The 21,919-nt window shown below is 42.1% G+C and overlaps 1 protein-coding gene across 1 annotated transcript in view; it reads right to left on the minus strand.

Moving 5' to 3' along the window:
* LOC144930545 (uncharacterized) overlaps positions 1–21,919 on the minus strand; it is a 171,084-nt gene that overhangs the window by 11,362 nt on the left and 137,803 nt on the right. Inside the window, exon 7 of the mRNA XM_078852703.1 lies at positions 1,352–1,430. Within this exon, the coding sequence (XP_078708829.1) occupies positions 1,352–1,430 (79 nt within the window). The remainder of the gene's footprint in view (positions 1–1,351; positions 1,431–21,919) is intronic.

Raw genomic sequence — 21,919 nt, forward strand, 5'->3', positions numbered from 1 at the left:
ACCATAATAGCTTATTGTGCAGGATTTTGACAAAGGCTATTAGAAAGTCAGGAAAAGTTCTGCCTGTCTGCTCTCTGTTGTCACTGTTTTGGTAACACATTTAGAAAACTCTGCTAGACTGGAGAGGTGTGATGTTTCTTTCCAGAAACCATGCTGGTTTGTCCCTATTACAGTAAAAGCTTTGTTTATCAGGCATGTTGAGGGAATGGGAGTGCCGGTAAGTGAAAAATTCTGGTTAACTAAGAGGGAGGGAGTTTGGTTGCAGCAGGGGATGTGGGGCTGGGGGTTGAAGCGTGGGAGGTGATGTGGAGCGTGGGCTCTGGGAGGGAGTTTGGGTGTGGGAGGAGGCTCGGGGCAGGGGGTTGGGGCATGGGAGGGGTTTTGGGATGCCAGATCCGGGGGGGGCTTCCCACAAGTGATGACCTGTACCTGCTGGTCCTAGGTGGAGGCGCAGCCAGGCAGCTCTGCACACTGCCGCTGGCCCTGCCCCACACCTTCCTCAAAACTGGCTCCGCCGCTCCCATTGGCTGGGCCAATGGGAGCTGCAGGGGTGGCACCTGTGGGCAGAGGCAGCACACAGAGCCACCTGGTTGCATCTCTGCCTAGGAGCAGCAGGGACATGTCGCCGCTTCCAGGGAGCCACACAGAGCCAGGTAGGGAGCCTGCCAGCCCCACACCAACCAGACTATAAACCCTCCTTTCTATGAAGATTAGAAATGCCCGTTTATAGAGCTGTCCGGTTGGTATAGGGCTGGATAACACAGCTTTTACTGTATATCAAGTTCCTCTGGGTGTGTTTAACTGTCTTTAATAATTATTTTAACCATTTTACTTGGTCATCTAGTAAATCCTTACAAGCAAGGGGAGCTTCCACCTTGCTTTGAATAGAGCAGACACATATTGTACATAGTCCTGCCATTCTCCCTCTCTGGGCTTAGCTTTATTGGCTGGTGGTTGCTTCCTAAATTTTGTATGCTTGTCCTTCTTGATTCTTCCCTGGCACCCCCAAGTCTTTTCATTCTTTATAATGTCTATTCTAACTGACTGTCCCCCAGTCCTAGGAAGCAGCTGTCGCCAGGGTGGTTTCTCTGACTCCTCAGCATCCAGGTTGGCCTCAATTTACAGCACACTATGACCAAGTAAATGGTCACCAGGAAAGAGGGAACGAAAACCCCAGCCGTTTGAGAAGCTGGACCTGGAATCAGCTGGGGACAGTTTTTCCTGTCTCAGACTAGAATGTGGTCCAACTTCTACTCACAGCTAGAGTGAGGCCTTGGCCATTAGCCTAAGAAACAAACCCTGTTGGGAGTTGGAGAGGTTTGGTGCCCTTTATAATACAGGCTCAGCTTACCTGGCAGGAGGAGAGGCAGCTGTGGTGGAGGCAGCTCCAGAGAAGGCAGTGGTAAAGACAGCACTAGGTTGAAGAACACCTAAAGAGAGATGAGAATCAGCACCCTAGGAAAGACAGCACTGCTTTTGGTTACACGGGCCTATCTCCTGTGGAGACTTCAGACTCACCAGAAAAAGGAAAAAAGACTTTCTGCACATTTGAGAGACAGTGAACATGGGGAACTTATGGGGAGAACTGCACTGAAAGCACTTGAATGTACATGTAGGTGAAATGAAAACTTACATGTCTTTTTTAAGACCTGCTACATCTCTGGCTTCCTTTTCCCACTATTTCTGTGGTAGTCAGGTCATCCTAGCCCATCAGCGAATAACTGGTATGCGGCCTCTGCCCATAGGGAGGGGCTGGCGTAGGAACACCCAAGTTTGCACCTTACTAGGCAACATTTCCAAGCTGTGCTCCATTTTATATCAACTAGTCCATCTGGGTCCCAGGCTTGAGATAACCAGCCCTCCAGTAAGTCAGCTAGTGGGCAATAGTGCACAGCCACCCGCCTGAGGAAAAGAGCTGATCTCCAAACTTATGTAATTGCTTCTCCTTGCAGATCCCCAGCCTCTTCCGTGTTCTCCTTTTTGCACAGAGGGTGTTTAACACCAGTCCTCACCCCACGTGTAGCCGGTTGGAGGTCCCAAACTGCCTTGTGCAGCATTGTATATCATCCAAATTGACTCCGGCAATGCTCCGGTCAGTGTCAATATGGCAACATCTGTACTACAATAACAAGGTGATACTATGAAATTGCTGTTGCCTAAGAAGTCATGGTGATGACAGACACATTAGAATGAAGCCATTTTAATTTGCTTTAAAATCTTAGTTTGAAATGTAATTTGACTGATGGATTGTCCATCATTTGAAATCCATAAATCAAGATTGGATGCCTTTCTAAAAGATATGATCTACCACAGCCACAAGTTACTGGATCTGATGCAGGAATTACTGGGTGAAATTCCAAGGCCTGTATTATGCAGGAAATCAGACTATAAGAACATAGTTGTCTGTTCTGGCCTTAAAATTTATGAATTTGTGGCACAAGTTTCTTGAATATTTACCTCTTTTCTTTCTTTCTCTTTAATGTGTTATACTCTAAGACTAGAGAGCAACAACCTTTGTGTTTCTCTGAATAGTTAAAATAAAGCTGCATTTATTGCCTGTCGTGCATAAGACACTTTTGTGCACATTAATGAGTAATTAATTGTTTGTTTAATAGATGCCTTGCAATACAGATTACATTTTTGCGTATTTTTTTTCTGTTGCCACATCTGCATGATTTTTTGGCTGCATTTCCAGCAATGCCACATAAGTGCTAGGATCCTGGAAACAAACATGGTATAAAACCCTGCAAGCTTAGTACCTTGAGATCGTCAGCTGTTCTCCGCTGAAACACATACTGCTGAGGCCACCTGGTGTACACAGCAAAGCAGCAGTCCACTCACAATCCTTATACTACTCCTTGGCAAAGCATGTCCAATGTAATTACACACAAAACCCTCACCAGGCTTAAGAAGGGCTTGACTCAACTCCTTAAGAGCAAGGGTTGAAGCTGAATGTCTGTGCTCTTCAGAGGAATGTGTGAGATTGTAAAAACAAGTGGCAGGCAGCAGTAATAGTAAGGATAATTTGTTATGTTAGTCTCTATCACTCAGATTCTGGAGATCATCTGAGAGGTGCTAGACCTGTAAAGCAAAGCAGAGCTTCAGAGAGGAAAAGATTTTGCTTTACATATATTAAAGAATGCTTGACTACAATTACATCAAGACAAAGTGCTTTTTCCCCTCCCCATCAAAAAGCCTAAGGGGCTGACCTGTCCTTCCAGATAAAGAGGGCTAGATGCAGCTCCTACTGCCATTCTTGGGTTGCCCTGAAGGCTGTTCTTCAAGGTATTCCTTCCTCTGCATGAGCTAATTGGGTTTCTTCTGCAGTGCTGCCCTCCCTTGATGGCACAAAGAGAGAGAAGGATCAAAACCCGGTTGGGATCCTCAGTCCAGTGAGTCACTGATGTCCCAAATCTGGACTATGGGAAAAAACTCCACTTATGAGTAGGTAAATCCATGCTACCCACTTGTGATTGGTTTGGGGGGTTTTAAGCCAGCTATTCACTTGAAAGGATATTTTGTGTGTCTGCCTGGGGTTGATGGTAGAGTTGCCCCGTTCCGACATGAGCAGCTAGTCAAAATTCAGGATCCTGGGGATGTTCCAGTTGGAAGTAGAAATGGATGGAGTCTGGGTTTGGTTTTATTTTTTTTTTTTCAAGAAATGTCCAAAGTCCTGCTTCTTCGAATGCAGGGGGAGACCGAGAGCAAAAAGAGCAGTTTCTTCGTTTACAACCCCAAGAATCTTTAGCCAACAGACTCAAAAGTGCTGTCTCTTACACTTCTTACACTTACACTGTGGTTACACAGGCTACTGCTTGACTCTCTTCCTGCATCTCTCTCTCTCTCTCTCTCTCACACACACACACACACACACACACACACACACACACACACACACACAAAAAAACAGTCACAGTACCAGTGGAAACCCCCATCCACATGGTGCTAGTTTCTGGCCAGACTTTATTAGGCCTTCTTTTGGGTGTGGCTTCTTAAATGTTTCTTACAGCTATCTTCAGTGAAGGGTGTGTTCTCACCCAATCTCAAAGAGGTTTGTGATCCAATGAGTCCCTCTCAGTGTAACAGCAGAGACCCAGTAGATAGCAGAGAGTGCAAAGAGTAAGATGGGCATTGCTGCATTAAAGACATAGCCATAAAAGAAGAACCTTGTGGTGCAGTCCCTTCCACCGCTTCACTGCTCAGTCACAGCCAAGAAATGACTACGGTCAACCCAAGTAGAGTAGTTTTGAATTGCTTCCCACATTTTGATAGTCTGCTAGGAGCATGAGCCTCCTGTATGTCATCTGCTCATTTGTTGAAACCACTCTCATGTACTTATATTTCAAAGTACTGGCTTCCAGCTCCTACAACTGCGTCAGCATCTTTTACCAACATCAGTGCTTCCCAGCCAGGGATGTGTGAAGCTCAGCAGTTTTGTTTCATGGGGTTGTCTGAAGCTTTATATCTCTTTTTTTCCCCCTTTTCTTGTCTTCGAGTCCCTTGAGTTTCTAGTTGTGATGCCTCCTGTTTAAGTATCCCGCACTTTATCAGACATACAAGCAGCTAACACAGAAAGACAACCCGAGATGATTCAACAGACTCCATGACCACAACTGAATCAAACTGGCTGCAATTCCTACGGTATGCCACTACTAGGTCTCCTAAAGACACAGTCCACTACAGTGGTCTGAATAAACCCCAAAATACAAAGTGAAATTCAACTGAAACTACTGTATCTTTGCCTGACTTCAACCAAAACCCACATGTTCTCCAAGATTCATGTGAAACTTAGCCCAGATTCACTTGGACTCAAACCAGGCTTGCTGAGCGGTGCACAGAACTTGGATATGCCTGCCCTGAGCTTTGATTTGTATATTGTGTCACTCTGGCGAAGTACTGATGTGCCCCCATAGTATGTGGTAAATACAGAGACTACAAATTGATATTGTTGCTACCTTTAGCTCAATCAGTAGCCATCTTTGCTTTTGATACCGAGAGTCAGGAGTTCTGTCATAGCTGATGGCTCATGGTGGAGCTTATTACATAATGAAACCTGAATTCAGCCCATTAGTTTCCTTATAAACATTTTTAAGTTTTAATCCACTCTATAAACATTTATCACAGAAGGAGTATGGGGTAGTGCATTTAGAAGAGACTGGGAACAAAGAAGGGTTGCTTATACTGTAAGCTTTTTCAGTTAGGGTGGTGTGTGTGTAGACAATGCCTAGGTGCATTATGCTCATTACTAAAAGAGATTCATCGATCCATAAATTAAAGCCAGACGGGGCCATTATGGTAATCTTTTCTGACATCCTGAATGCCACAGCCCATAGAATTTCATCCAGTAAATGCTGCATCAAGCTTATAACTTCTATTTGAGTGATAGCACATATTATAGCAAGGTATCCTATCTTTCAATGAAGATTTCAAATGATGGAGAACCCACTACATTCCTAACTAAATGGTTCCCGTGGTTAATTACCCTCACTGTTAAAAACTGGTGACTAATTTCTAGTGTCATTTGTCTAGTTTCAGCTTCCAACCAGTGGATCTTGTTGCCCCTTTTTTCTGCTACATTAAAAAGCCTACTAGATTAAACTGTCAGAAATCTCTTCCCCGTGAAGGTACTTGTAGATCGTGATCCAGTCACCTCTTAACCTTCTTGTGGATAAACTAAATAGATTTAGCTTCTTAAGCCTATCACTATTCAAATAATAGATAATAGCTCCTGCATTACTATCCTGGTTCTGACACTGTGTTGCAGCATGCTCTTGAGAAAATCACATAGGTTAAGTATTTCCAAAATTGGGTGACTAAAATTAGGCAGATGGATATATATTTAGTATCCTAAATTAGTAGTCTGATTTTCAGAGGTGCTGAGCACCTTCTGTTCCCATTTAACTCGGTGCCTTCCATTAGGTTATGTGGGTGTCTGTAAGTACCTAGCTTTAGGCACCTATGTCTCCTTTTCTCCCAAAATAAGGATAATACTTACCTAGCTCATAATTAAATTAACATTAGAACTGGGTCCAAGTGGAGAAATGTAAAGCCAGGCCTGCACTTTCCATTGGTTCAAGGGTGTTTGGTTCTGGGGTCTGGATTGGGGCGTGTCTTGCCATGAGGGTTGTCACCAGAAAAACTTGTTGAGATGGGAACATATATAATATTGCTTTCCAAGATAAATAGGTCAGAGCGTTCAGTTTAGAAAAAAACAAACCCATCTTGCAAGGTCAGTGAACAAGTACTGGAGATGGACGCTGATGTTCTCCAAGTGCTGGAATTCATTTTGCAGAGTTTGACACTTTTCTAATTGAAAAGGCTGCCTCTGCAACATTTAGCAACTAAAAATACCGAGTGACAAAGCACAAAAAAGCCAACTAGTCAGCCGCAGACATCTAGCACCCAGAGTGACGGGGCCTGGCAGCAATGGCAGTGAGAAATGGAATGCTGAGACCCAGCTGTACGCATGCTCTCCCAGGTGCTCTGAAGTCCTGAGATGTAGTATCTATTTGCTATAGAAGAAGAAAAGCAAGTGAAAGCTTGCAATCAGTGCCTGAGTATGACTATGTGGGGAGGGGGTTTCTGAGCACAGACAGTAACTGTGCACACAGATGAGAGGTAGTTACATCTAATACTACAGACTGTTAAATTAGAGACAAGTTGGATGAGGTAACGTATTTTATTGGACCCACTTCGGTTGGTGAGAGAGACAAGCTTTCGAGCCACACCAAACTCCAACAACAATTTGACATGATTTTTGTCAAGCCTTGCAGAGAAATTCTCCTTTGCATTCAGAATAAATCTGGCAATTTTCAGACCCAACTGATTTTTACAAGCCAACATTAAAGGGGGTGAAAAATAGGTCTTGATTATGGAAGCTGGTTGCAATCTGTGCAGTTTATTATTAACATATTGTTGTAGCACCTAGAGATAACCCAGGTTGGGGCTCTAATGTGCTGGGTGCTATACAAACAGAAAGTGGCAGTCCCTGTCCCTACAAGTTTAAATTTTGAAATAATTCACTGTCAGTTGGTATTTATGCTTTTATTTATATTTGATCTGATTTTGAAAAATGTAACAGTAATCAGTGGATAATGACCCCTGTCATGGGACAGGTTCTTATCCTTTTATAACCCTGGCCTATGTCTGGAGACTTTGGGTGTAAATATAGCTCATTCTTTCACCAGCCCTCCTCTGTTTCACACTTTTAATACCCACAGCACTTTATCATCTACACAAAAGTACAAAATGCCAACTACAGAAACAGTGCCAAGGTCTTCTCTTTATTAAACAATGAGAGATTAACATGCATATGGCCAACAGAGGAAATTTACAAGCAAAAGGAAGCTGTGATTTTTATCCCTTGACCTTAATGATATAGGACTGGATGACACCAAAATTTCCAGGTAAATATGTGACAGATAATATACTTGAAGACACAGTACATAGGAAGAAACATAATTTCTCTGACTACTGTCGAGAAATGGAATGAGACTCATGTTATGGACCTTGCATCGCACAGAAAAGCCTATTGCTATGTAACCTTTCTGCCAGGGGCTGCTGGAGCAAAAAGGATCACGTTCAAATATCTAGGGGTTCCTTATGAAAATGTAACAAATAACACCGGCCAGAGCCCCCACCCAGAAACATGGGAAAGCTAAATACTTCCCTGGGTGCCCTTGACAGCCAATCCTTACCCAGTCACAACCACTGAGTCCAGAGGTTTGTGGGGAAAGGGGGCGCACACACCTGGGAAAGCCTGCAATATTCAATCAAAAATATCTAAATAGACCTATTAAGTAAGACTCCCACTCCTCGGAGTGTCTTGGCAATGGTCTTAAATTCAAGGTCCGTGTTCAATAAAGCAATGCTCACCATGGGCACTTTCTTCTGTTGCTGTTTGTTGTCCAGTGTTTGTAGAGTCCAGAGTTCAGCCACTGTAGCTCCAGCCCCTAAAGGAGCTTCTGGCTGGTCTGCCCCACAGTTCTACCGCCTATCCCAGCAGTAGTGATTGCAGCTTTTATTTATTGCCGGGCAGGCGGGGCCCTCGCCAAAGTTCTTCATCTATGCTGCTGCCCTCTGTGGCCCCGGAAGAAGCCACGTGGACCCACCCAAATCAGTGGCAGCATGCCCATTTATGCCAGCTAGGAATCTGGCCCATTCTATCTAATATAACTCTGGATGGTCTCATTTGTCCATGTAAATCTGTAGACCTTTGTTCGTTTTACTAAACTCTTAGTCTGTGTGATATCTTGTGGCTGTGAGTTCCACAGGTTAGTTATGTGTAGTGTTCATAGGTGCCAACTCCATGAAGCACGCATGGGGAAAATATGCTGGGTGCTGAGCACCCACTGGCAGCCCCCCCTATCAATTACTCTCCCTCCCCACAGCGCCTCCTGCCCTGCAGTGGGCCCCGCCGATCAGCACCTCTCCCTCTCCCCTGGAGCCTCCTGCTCCTTCTAAAATCAGAGGCCCTGGGGGAGGAGGAGGTAGAAGCGAGGGTGCAGCACGCTCAGGGGAGGAGGCGGGGCAGGGGTGGGAAGAAGCAGGGCAGGGGTGGAACATTGGGGGAAAGGGTGAAGTAGGTGCAGGGCCTGGGCGGAACCGGGGCGGAGCACCCCTCAGCAGATTAGAAACTTGGCGCCTATGATAGTGTACAAAATAAACCGATACAAATTCCTTTCATCAATCTTATTTGTGCTGTCTTTCCATTTCATTGCCTTGCCCCATATTCTTGTTTTATGAGAAAGGGGAAGCAGCCTGATGCACTTAAATGAAATCTAACCTAAAACAAAAAGTTAACCCAGCTTTTTTTCAAAACTCATAAAAGACTTTTGTCCCAGTTTGGCTCACATGGGGGGGGGGGAGGCGGGGGCAAAGGTTCAGGTCAGTTATTTCATCCTGCCTGTCTGGTTTACTTATCCATATCTGAGATGCCACCATTTGATCATGTCCTTTTTAAAGCTTGGGTCACAGTAGCATCTCCTAAAGTTCTTCTCTACTGTTCCTGAAAACCAGAACTTCCCTACTGTTCCTGAAAACCAGTGCAACTGCCCTTAAAATAAATATATCTCCAATAAAAAATAATCATCTCAGGAAACCTGCAGACTTGGCAACACTGCAGTGGAGCTGTACAGAGCCCGAAAGATGCTAACTATGGCCATGGCGTTGACATACTGCTGATTTCTCCATCTCCCCTTTCCCTGTGCCCCAGTGGTGTCATTTCAAAATACATTACAGTGGAAAGACTTTGGGATGTTTTAATTACATGTGACTAAAACTAGCTGTTGGTAGAATTAGGGAACCTGTGTTTACGATTTATAGATCTCAGCTTCTACTCGAGTGAGGTAATAAATAACATGAAATGGGCCCTTAAGTATTAGAAAATTCAGAGAGAGAGAGACACACACATACACATGAACCCTCATAAGGTTTGTGTCCAGTGTGATATGAAATACAGTACAATGTAAAAATTATGGGGTAGTGGACAGAAGAGTGGTAATACATTTTTTATCTACAAGGTGAGAATTTTGAACCTTCCTGCAAAGATTTTCCATTGTTTTACTGGGGGACTCACAGCATTGTGAGGTTGATCCAATTACTAATGACTGTATATTTCTAGCAAGTTCTTTAGCAAATCAATGCCACTGGTATGTATTATGTCGTATGATTTTTTGATAGGAACTGCCTATTTCAAATGTACTGGTACAATGCTAACAGCATATTGGCCAGGACAAGATGGGTGACTTGTAGAGGATTAGTGCAGTCTAAGGGAGAGACTAGTGAACTGGCAGTCAGGACTTCTGGGTGCTTTTCCTGGCTCTGCTTCTGTGTTGCTAAGTGGACTTGCAGCAGTCACTTAAGGCTGGATATTCTCACCCTGATCCTGAAAAGTATTTAAGCATGGGCTTTATTTTAAGCATGTGAGTAGCCACATTGACTTCAGTGAGTTACTCCTTATTTACAAAGGTGTCTGTGAGAGAAGAATCAAGCTCTATGCATCTCAGTAAAAGGGGTATAATTACACACATGCAGGAGTGTGGGGATGTAAAACGAATTAATTTTTGGAACGTACTTTGAGATTCCTGAATAAAAGACAATAAGGAAGTGCAAAGTATTAATATTAGAAATAAAACTGAACAAATAATTCATAGCAAATAACTATATGAATTTCACCTTTTCTGTTTGTGGGTGGACTGTGAGCGGTTTGATTTTTTTCAAAAGTGTATTCATTATTCGAGATTATTCCCCACATTTCTGGAAAAAAAAAGATGTGCCTGTAAGTTGTTCTTAAGGAGTTCACTGCCAGAATTCATTTTCTAGAATCTAGACTTTGAATGGGAGCAGTTGGTTTTGATTTGACACACAGGTCACATGATATTGTTTCTGTTCCCTGACTAGATGAGTATGCCTCTTAGAATCATGTGTGAATATTCATGTCTATGAGTTCAGTATTTAATTGCCATGTTCTCTAACATTCATGTATCATTTGCTGTTTGTGCAAAAAAATCTATTAAACTTGTTTAATAGCATGTTCATGGAACACAAACAAGATACACATACATACTCCCACTGAAAGAGAGAGGGGATGTTACATTTCAAACTAAAAGTGGCAGCTGCCTGGCAAGTGAATAGCTATATCATCCCCACATCAAGTTCATATATCGTAACTATCTGTGAGGGTCAGTCTACAGGAGGAACACAAGACAGATAAACAAAGCAAGGACGATATTGGCTCCATATTCCTTGAAGAGAACCACAAAGCTACTGCCAGTCATCATGTGCAGACAGAAATAACAGGTCAGCCAGTCACAAACAATGAAAAGCATGGGGAGCAGCAAGCACAGCTTTCAGGTGGGGGATCCACCTCAGCTACTGACTAGGCCACTGCAGAAGGAACTGCTTTGGGAACAAGAAGTGGCCATGTGAGCAGACAGGCATTGAGGTTCAGGGTTAATAGTCACTGCTGTGTCCAGTAAGAGGCAGAATAATCACCTTCTCATTCAGGAGTTTTTGTCTACATGGATACCTGCCCTAGATGTCTCAATCTGGGGGTTTTACTTACTGGCAGTTATTTGTGGTGCTTCTTGTTTGATATTATTGCTGGTCAGAAAATGGGAATTTCTGCTCTGGAAAATGTGGATTTTTCAGCAAACCCCTCCCCCCCATTGTTTTTCCAGACAAAACCCATCCTGTTTCTATTCAGAAATGTGCCTCAGGATAATTGTAGTTTAGGGGCCTCAAGCTCCTATTGTCCTGTATGGACCAGGCTCCCCGAGTTGGATATTTCCCATGTTACACTCATGGTGAGGGTAGCTGGCTGCATCATGTGACTCCCTGGCCGTGGTGCATCATGGGAGATGTAGTCTGGCTGGGGAGCCCAGCCGATAGAGGACAAAGGGGATATGAGGAAATAGAAAACTCCCATGAAACACTATAGCAGGATATCCAAATCAAAATATTTTGTTTTTGGGGCACTGGATTTTTGGATGAAAAATCAAAACTTTCTGCAGAAAGTTGACGTCAAAACCCAATTTTGTGTGGAAAAAGAATCTGGTCAGAATTTTTGAACAGCACTAATTGATATTATGTTTTATCTATGTTTGATTTTTTGGAAAACAGTATCCGCTGAAGTCAGCTGATACTGACCCCCTGCCAAATGACAGGGGTATCAACCTTTTAAAACCTTCAACTATGTCCTGTGACTACGGCCAAGAAGGAAAAGAAAAGGCCAGTTTCTTTCTTTCCAGTACTCCAGTGTGCCATACCCTTATTACAATGATTACAACTGCTGTCTGGAAAGGACCTCAGAGACTATCTATCTGGCTAATTTTGTCATCTATAATCCAGTCCTACTTGTGGCTTGCACCAGCTGTATTTATTTAAGATTTCCCTTTATAAATCCCTTAATAAAAACCCATGGCAGAGTCAAAGAGTAGCTTTTGCACTGCAAAAAAGATTCCTGGTGGGGTTATAATTTATATTTTTAAACTGAAACCCATTGTCTGGCTTGTAAATTTTAGACTGTGTAACTCTGAGCAGGTTCTATGATTATAGCCACTATTGTTCACTTAGGATTCCTTTTTACCTGAGAGTGTCATGTTTTCAAGGGCACAATTAAAACAGAGAGAATACAACTGTGATTTGTATAAGCATCTTCATACAACATGAAAGCTTTACAGAGTTAAATAATAAAATATAAGCAGAGAGAAGAGAAATTAAAAGAGCAAGGATCAACTTATGGTTCACGCATTTGACTGGAACTTGAGTTCTGGGTTCTATTCAAGTCTCTGCCATAGACTTCCTGTATAAAATTAAGCAAGTCACTTGGCTTTGATTCAGGAAATATGTGTTTAGCTTTTAAATATCAGTTTACGTCCTAGTGGCTTCAATGGGGCTTAGGTACGTGCTTTCGTGCTTCCTTATTCAGGAAAGCATTCATATTCTAGGAAGGGGGTCACAGTTCCACATCCATATAATAGGGATGATACTTCCCTTTTCCCATCCTTTATCTAGTCTGTTTAGATCATGAAGTCTTCAGTGAAGGCCATCTTACTGTGTGTTTTCACAGCACCCTGGACAATGGAGTCCCGGCCTCGGTAGCCACTGTAATGTAAATAATATACAGAATGATTAAATATTACTTCAGATTTGAAAATAGCGAGGGAGCTGACGAGACGTGAACAAAGTTTCATGTGGCAGGAGATAAGATGAACACTCTTGCTTAAACTGTAACAAGCTTTTTGTGAAGGGACAGAGATGAAGGCAGTGCTAGATGAGATGAAGGAGCAGAAAGAAGAAAAGAGAGGCAGGTTCTGTGTGGTGGGCGTTGCGAATCCACAGAGGGTTCTAACAGCAAGGAGGGACATTTCAAACTGGATCCTGAAATGGATGAAAAACCAGAGGAACTACGTGAGAGGATGCCAGTGTGGTTGTGCTCCTCTGTCCTTGTAAGAAGGTGGAAGCAGCACGCTGCACATGCTAGAGCCTGGACTCCTGGTCTTGCGGAAGCTGCGAAGAAGGAACTGGCAGTAGTTGCAATTAGGAGAGGAATGAAGTCATGGGAAGGATTTGATTGGCAATGGAGTCCAAGCAGTGGTGTGTCTGAGCAATGATACAGAGGTGGAGCTAGGAAGATTTACTGATATGTGTGGCTTAGGTGATTTAAAAATCCCTTTTTTAATTGAAGAGGACAGCACCCATGGGGGGAAAATGCACAGCTTCCCTGACTAGCAGTATCCCATCCCATGAGAAAAAATCAAACCTGGCAAGATTTGGAGCCTGACTTTGCTGCTGTCAAGGTCACATGAAAAACTCTAACACAGGCTGTTAGGAGTTTCTAAATTTAAAACAGATCCCACTTACCACATGGTAGGCAACACAAGCTATTTATCCACTTTGAACAGATAGAGCTACTTAATCCTTCTATGATTAGAGGCTAGCGAAGTTAAGCTAATTCGGCTTCTGCAGGCGCTGCTCTATTTGATGGAGGCAGCCCATTTTAGGGAAAGGCCTGCTGTTGCTCTGGCGAAACAAATAGTTCTCTCCTTTGAGCTAAGAAAAATTTACTATTGATTTTGGCCTAAGAGTGATAAGTGGTTTCTTTATGATTCTGATCATGTTTACAGAGCTATTATTTTGGACAGTGGCCTCATATACATTTGCGGAAGATTCAGCACGAGAATATGTTGTTTCACAGAAATTTACTGAGCAGTTTCCAAGCTCCCTAATTTTTTTGGCTCCAGAGCCAGGAAAAGTAGGCTGAATATATGAAATTGTATCTCCACTGGCATACCGTTTAATAGGCCTGACAGCCTGTAGATATTGATTGTTTTGGGAGAAAGGTCAGGAGAACACAAGAGCCTTGCTGTTTTTCTACTTACGACCAAAGGTTTGGTTGATCATGAAAGACCGCAGAGTTATCATCTAAATTCCTCTTTAAAACCAACAGCCACACAGGACTGTGAGGCTGCTTGCAGAGCGTAACAGTTGCTTTTTAAAGCAGCTTGTACGCTGAAATGTACAGAGACTCTGCAAGTGCCGGAGGGCTGCTGATTGGGCAGCCTAGTGTAATGGTTGCCGTTGGCAGTAGTAGGCCCAAACAGCAGAGGTAGAAGAACAACCTAGGCGACGCTGCATGGCTGTATTCCACTTGAAACATCAGTTTCCTAAGGACCAGTCCTGCAAAGACTTACTTACATGAGTAGGCCTATTGAAGTCAGTGGACCAGTTTGCATAAGTCTGGACTGCTCGAGTGAGAAAGCATTTGTACGATCAGCCTCTGGGACAATATATGGGGCAGGGAGAGGAGGGATGTGTAAATCCACAGTTCTGGGTCTATTCCTAATTCTGCCTCAGGTTTCCTGGGTGATCTTGGGCAAATCACTTAACCTCTCCAACTTAACCCTTCTGTTTTTGTAGCTTTAAAATAAAGATATTAATAATTCCCTTTAAATAGCGATATCTTGAAGTTACATTAGAACTAGTTGGAAAGCTGACATTTTTCCAGCAAAGAAATTGAACAACATTTTTTCATTTGAAATTTTTTGGACAAAATATTTGCTTTCCTGTGGGAACTTTCCAAACAATTTAAAAAAAAACTCACTTAGTATCAACATTTCAAAATGAAAGAACAAACTTTGTTTCATTTTGACTTAATATGTCAGTTGGTTTTGGTGTTTAAAAAAAATGAAATGACATTTTAAGTTGAAAAGAAACAAAACATTTCCTTTCATTTTGAAATGCTGACTTGAAACAAAATTTCCTTTTGGAAAACAGACTTTTTTTTCTGATTTGGTGTTAGAATGGACATTTTCCTGCCAAAATTGTGGTTTTTATTAAATTGTTTGGGTTTGAGGGGGTTTGTTTTTGTTTGTTTGTTTGTGGGAAAAAGCTTTGCTCACAAAAAAATTCAACCAGCTCTAGCTGTGAGAAATAGAAACATTAAAAGGAAAGAAGGAGTAGAAAAGCAATGAACAGATAGAGCAAATGGTGGAGTAAAAAGTCCTCTCAAATCAGAAGGGAAAAGGGAAGAAATTTTAAACAAATAAAAAAATCCTTAGAGTTTTCAGGGGAAAGGGGCAGTTGAGACCCCCAGCCATAGAACTTCCAATAGTCATTGTTTATTATCAGTATTATAGCTGGTGTTTTTATTCATATATTTCTCCTGTCTTTTATTAGAATATTTCAGTCTGCCCTCTCAGCGGTCCACTTTCAGTCTCTTAGGCAGAATGCAATCTGGCATTTGAGTTCCTCTTGAACTGCCAAGTCAAATTCTTGGGGCCGAATGAACTCCATGATTGGGTGGCCATGGTATTTGGCATTTTCCCAAGGTACCCCAGAATTTAGCATCCCTGTTGCAGAATTCAGCATTCAGTTGAAGCTGGGTGCCTGGCATTTTGTTGTCTGTCTCCCTGCCCTGCTTGCAGCTGCCTCTTGCTAGGTCCTTTCCTCACAGGGGATGAGGGTGTGCTGTTCTATAGTCCCAGTCAGGAAAGAGGGCAAGAAACCAGAGCTAGAGTCCAGTTTGTAGGTTTATTCCTTTCAAGTCACAAAGCCAGACAAGAGGGGTTAGCTTTATAGCATGAAATTCATATTTACCAGCATCAGATTCGGCAACCCTTATATGTTGAGTAGCACTTACTCTAGTGAGTAGTTCCATTGCATTCAGTGGGACAATACTTGTGAGGAAGTGCTACTCAGCATTAATCAGAATTGTAGATTTTGGTCCTTGGAATGAAAATTAGTCAGGAATGTTCCGACTAAACCATTTTTCTTGGAAAATGTCAATTTGTCAAAAAATGAAACGTTTCACAGCAAAAGGCCATTTTTGACTAAACTTGCATTGGGAAGTTTTCTCAGATCCAAGATGGGATCTCTGGTCCGAACTGGGTTGCAAGGCGGGAGAGAGAGAGAATATGGTCAGTTATTATGGTAATGAGGGCCATATAAGTACTTAAGATAGAGACATTTAGCCAAAACATATTAAGGAAAAATTCTTGATTCGGGTCCTATCTTGCTGCCCTTGTCATGTGTGTGATCCCATTGTCGTTTACTCATTTGAGTAAGGAATGTTCCTGTGAGTGAGGATTGGAGAATTAGGTTCCTAAATAGTAAGTTCTCCTTGCTACATCTCTGGGGACAGGGACAGAGGGGGTGGTGGGAAGCAGTGCCCCATCCTAACATAGCAGGAACTTGGATCATAGTCCTTTCCTGTTTCCATCCAGTCATTCTCCTCCCTGGTCCTGTCCTCAACCCCCTCGGCCCACCTCCAGTGCCTAGGAGGCGCCATGAGTCAGACACAGCACCTTCTCCCTTTGCTGACTGCATCTCAGTTTCCTCAGAGGCCTCATTGAGCTCCATGTTGTTAAGGGGCCACGTCATTCTTTTCTGAATGTTAGGCCTTGGTTATAGGAGCTGGATCACTTCTCCATCTGTGTAAGAACAGTCTCTTGGCACAAGAGAGAGTAATGGAGACAACAAACCAAAATTTTCAAACACGGGTGCCCAAAGATAGACTCCTGGCTGCTGGCTTTCCAAAGCATTCAGCATCCAGCAGTTCCTGGAGGCTTGTAAGGGAGCCACGAGATGCTGAGCAGTTTTGAAAATCTGGCTATACTTATTCAGGTGCCTGAATGTGGATTTAGGTGCCTAATTGCAGGCCCTCATTTCTGGAAATCATGGTCACAGCCTTTTAAGTGTTGTATTATTTAGTGAGTGAGGTTTCAACAAGTCTGCCACATTTGGTGTTGCCTAATGGTTCAAGCACTGGCCTGGCCTGTGGGAGAACAAGGTACAAATCCTGGCTCTGAATCAGGCAGAGCAGAGTTTTCTGTTATGCAGGAGGTCAGAGTAGATTATCACAATGGTCCCTTCCGGCTTTATAATCTATTAATCTAATCTATGAGCCTTCAGCAAAAATGATCTCTTCTGCAATCTACACTGAAACGGAAAGGCAAGGCAGCTGAGAAAGGTTTGTAGCATTTGAAATTGCATCAGTTCTAAGTTTTCCTTCTCTACAGCTGCCTTGCTGGTGAAATCCAAGATTCTTGTCTACTGTGTATGTTTAAACCCTGCTAGACCACTGTACACTCTTCAGCAGGGATTCTAGCTGAACCAGCCAGAATTCTCAGGGGGATCCCACTGCAGTGCTACTATTCAAAACCTCCTCCAGCATGGGGAATGGATTAAAAACCACAGTCTGACTCTTGTGGTCAGATTTTCCCAAGAACTCAGGGGCCCAGCTTCTTCCATTGTTCTTGGGGCTGTTGTCAGTGGGGATGGCTGGGTGTGGAGGAACACTTTTGTAAATGTGGCCACTTTACTTTAAAAATTACATGCCACATTTTCAGAATGTTCCCGTTCTGTCTTCTAACTCCAGGCATTTGGGGCGGAAGTGGGGCTGAGGGACATATGGATAGTTAAGGTGGTTTGTCATTGGGTCCATAGGCAGTCTGTTCAATTATAGATTTTGAAATTATGTTTTGATACTATGGGTCTTTAAAACTGTTAAACTGTCCAGACCTCTGGCTAGAGACTTATGGCCATTTGCGGGATTTAAGTGGTGCCTTTTGCTGGCCTTCTCCATAGAGATGAATTTCACCACAGAACTGTAAGGATTTGTATGTAATATGGAAGAAAACAGATGTGTGTGTGTGTGTGAAATTTACATGTAAGAGTTACATTTTCTATAAAAATATAGAACCAAATTCACTACTGGCACTGTAGATATATCTCCACAGAAATCAATTAAGAAGTGCCCATTAACATCAGTAGGACATTTGACCTATAATTTTAAATCCTGATATGTCCTACTGGATCTGAAAGTCAGGAGAGTTACATATTAATGATGACAAAAGAATATGCGGTATCTAATTGTGTAACCAAATTCAATATGTAAGATTGTCATACACAGGAGAGAAAGCAATATGTACACAATGTATTAAAATCTATAATTTACAAAAGTGACTAGCATTCATGGAACAGGTACACAATAGTTCTAAAAATCAATCCAATGGATTAATTTGCAAAGATTCAGTTTCTTTGTCACTTTCTTGACCTTTAAGATAAAGCCTAATTCCAATTACTTCAGTTATAAAGTCCATAATTCTTGTAGGTTCTGTAGTATGCAACACATTATCATTTTACAATGTTCCCCTGATTTGCAGCACAAAACATGCACTCCTTATGGGAATTTGTTGGCAAGCATTTGGGGCAGCTGGAAGTGATCACAAAGTGCAATTACTGTCTGTACATATCCACATCTGGAAACCAGTTCTTTGCAGATTTTAAAATAGCCTAATGAAGAATGGAACCTTGTACTTGGAGAGATGGCAAGGGTGAAGGGGTCTCAACGCCAAATTTGTTAGAGAGCTAGAGTAAAAAGAACACACTGTACAGAAATAAAAAATAATTAATGGAAAATTAATTATTGTCCAAATTGTTTGTGATCCTTTTTAGCGGATGGTGAAATATCATCTGTGGGCAAGGATGATGCAAAGTTCCCCATTAAATGAAATATTTAACTTTTACCATTATATGTTTAACACTGGTATTGGTGCAATGAAGTCCACTGGCTGATGTTATCGTCAACATGTAGACACATGGAGTAGTGGGTAGAAAGATACACAGGTTGGAGTGAAACTAGTTTGGAGATGTACTGAAAAAGTGGAGAAGCTGAACTGGAAAACTAGAGGCAATCATTGACTATTAGCAGGAACATAACTAATATGTGTACAATGGATTCCCTGTGACCCAGAAAAGAAGTGATACATGGTATATGTATAATACTTAGTCATCTCAGTGTCCTTTAAAATATACTGGATGTCACTCATGTAAACCCATTTGTAATTATTATCATGCCAACGTGCTTATTGTCCAAAATTCTAGTCTCATCAGGGTTGTGGGTTGATGACAGTGGAGGGCAGTAAATTTATAAAATGAGTCCATCAGAAGCTCAAAAGTATTGATTAATGCATCTGTGAATCAATTTGCGTCTGACAGTTTCTGGATACTTGACTTCAGACACCTGGGGCTTGAATTTCAGGGATGCTGGCAACCTGCCATTACAGTTGAAGTCAATGGGAGTTGTTGGTCACCAGCACCTCTGAAACTCAGGCACAGTCGGCTGCAGTGGGCCACAAAAATCAGTGACCCAATTTGAACATTATGCTGTAAGTTTTCCTAAACATGTCTAAAATTGGTTTTAATTTTTAATCTAAAATGTATGGAATTACCTACTTAGATGTATCTTTACTCATATACTTCCCAAAACAAACTATAGCTTTTCCTCCCAGTTTTTCTGGCTTTGGTATATGACCTGTATTTAGTTTATGTATGTAATACAGTGGTTTTTACTTCTCTCTGGGATGAGACATAAAACCACAGTTTTGACCACACAAGATCATTAAAGATTCCATGGCACTTTTTGGAAGAGCATGTCCTGGCCCATATTCCCACTTGAGGAAATACATTCTGCTGACCTAAATTCAGTGTATAATTTCCTGTGGATTTATGCTTCACTCCCTGTCCTGTGTAGTCTCATAAATACTATTAAACAAACATGGCATTCCACCTTGAAGGTGGCTGCATTTCTTTGATTAGGTAAATGATCTGTGTGCAGTTTGTAAAATGCTTTGGCATAAGTCTGGATTAAACATTTTGTATCATTTAATTCCTCGCTATTATCTCCCTGACTCCTTCTCAAAGAGCCCATATAAAGCATTGAGCCTTTCACTGATTTCAAAAAGTCGTATCAAACCCCGTGTGAGCACTTCTACCTTTGAATGAATGTGAATTATGTTAATAGTCTCAAACAAAACAGTGCATATATAAAACATAAACACAAGCAAATGATTCTGTACAAATATATAAGATAATAACGGCAATGGTTTTGCAACCAATCGAAGACATCTTTTTCTTTGAGGGGTGTGGAGGAAATGGATAATAATTAAGGCAATGAAGATTTTGATAGGAGGGGGTGGTAAACCCAGAGTAGTTGGGCTTGGCATGTCAGAGTTCTGATATCTTGACCTACTGTTATCCATAAACTTAGGCAGGCATTGACTGGCTAGATCAGAGGACAGGATGCTGTGTTACAAGCATAGGCCACAGTAGACATGCATCCTCCCCAGGTCAGGTCCTGCCCTGAGATTTCCTAACCACCCACGACCTCAGTTCAGATTCTTTCATGCAAAAATATAGGCCATTTATGAGATAGACTATGCATTTTTCTTTATCCCATGCATGCTTGGTCAGTCCACCTCTGTACTGGGGAGGAGATCTCAAGACATTGTGTCATGACCTTGCTTAAAAAAGCTCATAGAGTTTGACTTTGGCTTGGCAGAGCTGAGTGCCACGGGAAGTTTGCCTGAGTTGCTTATCCATCTGTTCTCCTTAATATAGTCCTCTTCCTTCAGACCACAGTGACTACTTAAAGCAGTGCAGGGCTCCTCTCGCTGTATTCTTATTATGAGCTAAATTTAGATTAACCAGTCACATTAAGATTAATAGATTTTTCAGGCCAGAAACCATCTACTTTGACTTCCTGCATAAGACAGGCCACAGAATTTCACCCAGTAATTCCTGCATCCAGCCCATAACTTCTAGTTGAGCTACAGCATATTAAGAACACTTAGAGTTTTACTTCTGAATCATATATCAAAGTAAAGTAATTTGTTGCTCTGGGAATCTCTCTGACTTGAAATGACATTAGCCTACTTTCTCCCCATTTTGGGACATTGTATTTGAATCCACACCACCATTACTGCCAGCAATTCAATAAGTTTTGTACTACAAGAGGCTGGTTTAGTGTAGACACAAAAGATAACAGCAGTCGCCCGACTTGTTCCTTTTGTTTCTTTGCCCTCCTCAGTCATTCCCTCTTCAGCACCTGTGACATGAACAACAACAACAAAATTCACATAGAGAGGGGAAAGATCTAAAATCATGGCTCATGGAGACAATTTCAGCTCTCAATACACCTAACTTAATGGGACATTTATTCTTTTATTATTATTATTACAGCAGGGCCTAGAGTCTGTCAATGCGTATATACATAATAAAAGTCTCTCCTTTGTATCTTGTAGACAAGATAGACAAAGGGTTGGAGAAAGGAAGTACTGTTGTTAATAGCAGTTGAAAATTTTTCATCAAAAGTGTCTTTAAATGGAAAATCAGGTTTTTGACTAACCTGATTTTTTTTGCAAAAAGGGGCTGCTTTCCGTGGAAAACTTTGATTGATTGATTGATTGATTGATTTTTGTCTAAATATTTTGGCCAAAAATATGAGTTGTAGTGCTGTGACATAGCAGGGTACAATCCAGATCAAGGCCTTCTAACCTGGGGTGCCCCTTACAACTCCTTGCTGCTGTAGCCTCCAGAATGTGCGTCCCTCTCAACTGTGTCTGCTACAGCCAGCTGGCCACACCTTGGCTCTTCCCAGCCTTAAAGATTGCCATGGGGGGACCCCAGCACACAGAGGGACTCCAACACACTCCCAGTCTTAGATTTCCCCCCAGAAGTGTATGCCTTGTACTGCCCCGCCCTCTCCCGGACAGTACAAATATATTAAGTCCATTATTCCTTTAAGGGAATAATATCCACACAACTTGTTACCGCAAATGGAGACACTTCAACTTGAATACACAGAATTAGGTAAAACAATAAAACAAGTTTATTAACTACAGAGACATTTTAAGGGAGTACAAGTACTGAGGCATAAAAGTCAGAAATGGTTACAAGAAAAGTAAAGATCAGTTAGGCGCCAGTAAGCGTTTGAAGAAACTACATTAGATTCAAAGCAAAGTTGCCTCACCACATGCTTTCAGCAGTCTCACTGACCAAACTCTTTAGATCAGTACCCCTGCCCTTGAGTCCAACGGCTGCTTCCTTTGTCTCTTCAGGTCCAGTGAATGCAATG

Source organism: Lepidochelys kempii, chromosome 5, assembly GCF_965140285.1.
Source record: "Lepidochelys kempii isolate rLepKem1 chromosome 5, rLepKem1.hap1, whole genome shotgun sequence".
Classification (NCBI taxonomy): Eukaryota; Metazoa; Chordata; order Testudines; family Cheloniidae; genus Lepidochelys; species Lepidochelys kempii.